The following is a 4,101-nucleotide window of genomic DNA, read 5'->3' as shown; positions in this document are numbered from 1 at the left end:
GTGACCTAGGGCCTCTCTCCTTCTACCTAGGAATCGAGGTGCACCAGGATGACTCTGGGATCATGCTTCGACAGACCGCCTATGCCAAGCGCGTCGTTGAGCTAGCTGGGCTCACCGACTGCAACCCAGCTCTCACTCCGATGGAGGAGAGGCTAAAGCTGAGCCGCGACAGCATGATGGAGGAGGTGGACGCTACGCAGTACCGGCGTCTTGTGGGGAGCCTTCGCTACCTCACCCACACACGGCCGGACTTGGCATTCTCCGTCGGCTACGTTAGTCGGTTCATGCAGCGACCGACGATGGAGCACCAACAGGCTGTGAAGAGGATCATCCGCTACATTGCGGGGACTCTCAACCATGGCCTCTACTACCCGAGGTGCCCTGGGGTGGCACACTTCGTTGGGTACAGCGACAGCGACCACGCTGGCGACATCGACACCAGCAAGAGCACGAGCGGGATCCTCTTCTTCCTCGGCAAGTGCCTCGTTAGCTGGCAGTCGGTCAAGCAGCAGGTGGTGGCCCTATCCAGCTACAAGGCCGAGTACATAGCGGCCTCCACCGCTTCGACTCAGGCGCTCTGGCTCGCTCGCCTACTTGGTGATCTCCTCGGTAGAGACACTAGGGCGGTGGAGCTCAGGGTGGACAGCAAGTCCGCTCTGGCCCTGGCAAAGAACCCCATGTTCCACGAATGCAGCAAGCACATCCGGGTGAGGTACCACTTCATCCGAAGCTGTTTGGAGGAAGGGAGCATCAAGGCGAGCTACATCAACACCAAGGACCAGCTTGCAGACCTGCTCACCAAGCCCCTTGGGAGGATCAAGTTCCTTGAGCTCTCCTCCAGGACCGGGATGGTTCAACTCTCCCACAAGACGACGCACAAGACTTAGGGGGAGAATGATGGATAAGTCTCATGTGTGGCTGGTCTTGGTGGGGCTGTGATGCTCACATGGTCATGGTCCTTGTGGCTGTTTTTCTATTTTTAGGACACCATCTTAGACTAGAGGACAGCATCTTAGACTAGAGGACAGCATCTTAGCTAGGACAGCATATTAGCATCTTAGACTAGCATCTTAGACTAGCATCTTGGCATATGCTTGGCTGGCTAGCAGCCTATAAATATGTAACCCCAACCCCTCAGGTTGGTATGGCATTTGTGTGAGCTTGTGTGAGAAATAGACAAGAAAATTGCCCCAACTCCTAGTGTCATCCTCTCTCGATGAGAGTAAGAATTCTCCTACTACCAAGAGTGAGAATTCAGCGACTAACAATGGCGTGATAATGAATGTGCCATTGCGATGGCCAAGGCCGCTCGTGATAACCAGTTCGATTCACAAGGAAGGCCCCTCCATCGCAACCTCAACGAAGAATTCCTCCACGTTGACGGCCACGACGTTTTCAAGACTCCGAGCGCCAATCTAGCCGTGGCTGCCAACGAACTTGCTCACCTCCCGCAGACGCCCGAGCTCACCAAGGTCACCACTATGCTTAAAGTGGCACATTGTCAAGTTAACGAGATCCGAGAAGTTCAGAGACCTTCATGCTCCACAAGCGTGATCCGCCGATCAGCCGATCCTAGATCTAATCGCCGCCCCAGTCAAAGCTGCTTCGCCGACCAGTCACTACCTCCCCAGGGGGGAGTTGGAGGCCACCATGCCGAGCATCATCGCCAGCACGACTAGGAGGTCGAACAGGACGCCCGAGTGCACCTCAGTAACCTTCGGGATGCACGACGGCGTATCGATCAACGATGTTTCGGGCGCCATGAAGATGAAGTACGACATTGCTAGGAGTACGAGCATGAGTATGGCAACCCAGACTTAGCTCTGGAGCTGATCGTCACCGGCAATACTGCCGATGTCGGCCCCAACAGCCCAGAAGGGCCCCCTGCGTTCACCAGGGCACTTCGAATGCTCTAGTGGCCCCGTGGTTTCAAAATCACCGCAGTCAAGCCCTACGAAGGAAGGATGAACCCAACTTAGTGGTTGCAGGCTTACGCCACCGCCATCCGCGCCGCTGGAGGAGACACCAACATCATGGCGAACTATCTCCCTGTCATGCTCATGCCAGCCGCCATGAGCTAGTTCACAAGCCTCGCCCCGGACTCTATCGGCTCTTGAGAAGATCTTATAAGAGTCTTCACCGACAACTACATGGCCACATGTAGGCGGCCAGGCACCAAGCACGATCTCAACCGCATCAACCAAAAGCCGTCCGAACTACTCCACAGCTACATCAGACGCTTCTCCGAGATGAGGAATTCTATTCCCAACATCACGGAGGCCGAAGTCATCACCGCCTTCGTCCGAGGACTTCATCACTGAGAACTCCATTCTAAGTTCAACAGAAAGCCACCTACCGGCATCGGCGAGATGATCACAACCGCCAACCAGTACGTCGACGCCGAGGAAGCGGAGGTGCGTTTTAACGAAGATACGGGCACTAATCGCCCGCCTCGCCGCCACAACGACCGCAACGACGACCGACAGCACAACGTTCACCACCACGACGACCGCAATGACAACCGACAGTACAACGATCACCGCTACGACGACCATAGTTTCCATCGGGATAGCGGACGTGATCGGCCAGATGGATTCAAGCCTGGTCAGAATCGCCGGTGCCGACCAGATCACTTTGTTGCCAACATTAATGAGCCGCGCACAAAACGTAACTATGATGAGCAGTACAAGAAGATCCTCGACGGTCTGTGCCCCCTGCACAAGAACGCCAAACACAAGATGAAAGATTGCCTTGGTTTGGCTAAGGAGTTCTAGGAGAAAAAGTACAACGACGACAATGGTGGGAACGGAGGACGCCGACCACCTGGGGATAATAATAATGCCTTCTAGGACCACGACAAGGTGGTCGCCACCATCTTTGGGGGTTTCACCTCCAACGAGAGCAGAAGGGAACGGAAGCTCGCCGCCCGATGAGTGCTCGCCGTCGTTTCAGAAGAAACTACCGCCAACCCCAGCTATCGCCCGTGGTCCGAAATCTCCATCACCATCAGCAGGGCCGACCAGTGAGTGGACATACCCTACACAGGGTGTTTTCCCCTTGTCCTTGACGCGACTATCCAGAAGGTGCTCTTTAGAAAAGTCCTCGTCGATGGTGGGAGCGCTTTGAATCTACTCTTCGCCGGGGCCCTAAGGGAGCTCGGCCTCAGGACAACAGACCTTATGCCCTCAGACTCCTCCTTCTGGGGTGTGGTACCTGGCAGGGCATCCAGACCACTTGGGGAAATTACCCTACCAGTACAGTTCGGCACGGCAACCAACTACCGAGTGGAGCATATCAACTTTTATGTCGCCGACTTCGACACCACCTACCACGCCATACTAGGGCGTCCGGCTCTGACCAAGTTCATGGCCGTTCTGCACTATGCGTATTTGGTGTTGAAGATGCCTTCGCCTACAGGAGTCCTATCTCTATGGGCCAACCTCTCCGTCGCCTACGCCTGCGAGACGGAAAGTCTCGCCCTCGCCGAAGCCATCGACCTCTCCATCCAGATGGCCAGCGTGGTCGCCGAAGCCAAGACCGCATCTGCTGATGACATGGAGATCCCAAAGCCTCCCCGGGCCTCCGCCAAGTCCAAGGAAGTCAAGGAGATCGGCCTCGGCCTCGACGACCCTTCCAAGACGGTGAAAATTGGGGCTCACCTTGACCCCAAATAGGAAAGCGTGCTTGTCTCCTTCCTACGTGCCAACGCCGATGTGTTTGCTTGGAAACCTGTAGACATGCCGGGGGTACCGCGGGAGAAGATCGAGCACTCCTTGAATGTCTCGCCGACCGCTAAACCGATCAAGCAGAAACTTCGCCGATTCGCGCCAGACAAAAAGGAGGCTATTAGGGTAGAAATAAAACGGCTCTTAGCTGCCGGATTTATAAAAGAAGTGTATCATCCAGATTGGTTAGCTAATCCTATTCTTGTTAAGAAAAAGAATAAAGAATGGAGAATGTGTGTTGATTATACTGATCTTAACAAACACTGCCCTAAAGACCCCTTTGGCCTGCCTCGGATAGACGAGGTTGTAGACTCCACTGCCGGCTATGAATTGCTCTCCTTTCTTGACTGTTACTCTGGCTACTATCAAATCTCCC

General features: G+C 54.8%; 1 protein-coding gene across 1 annotated transcript; it reads left to right on the top strand.

The window, feature by feature from the left end:
• Positions 1–299: 299 nt before the first annotated feature.
• Positions 300–1,916, top strand: LOC136495559 (secreted RxLR effector protein 161-like). The gene is made up of 2 exons (XM_066491457.1): positions 300–707; positions 1,788–1,916. Exons 1-2 carry the CDS (start codon positions 300–302, stop codon positions 1,914–1,916), a joined length of 537 nt encoding a protein of 178 aa, XP_066347554.1.
• The last annotated feature ends 2,185 nt before the right edge of the window (positions 1,917–4,101 follow it).

This window comes from Miscanthus floridulus, chromosome 12 (assembly GCF_019320115.1).
Source record: "Miscanthus floridulus cultivar M001 chromosome 12, ASM1932011v1, whole genome shotgun sequence".
NCBI lineage: Eukaryota > Viridiplantae > Streptophyta > Magnoliopsida > Poales > Poaceae > Miscanthus > Miscanthus floridulus.
Note: the sequence above shows the minus strand (reverse complement) of the source record. Positions and strands in the feature narration are given on the sequence as shown.

What these genes read in the sequence shown, in the direction of transcription:
- LOC136495559 (XM_066491457.1), top strand. Translation starts at nt 300, where the DNA reads ATGGAGCACCAACAGGCTGTGAAGAGGATCATCCGCTACATTGCGGGG. An exon ending in AATGCAGCAAGCACATCCGG is followed by an intron (nt 708 to 1,787) that starts GTGAGGTACCAC and finishes CGACATTGCTAG; the next exon opens with GAGTACGAGCATGAGTATGG.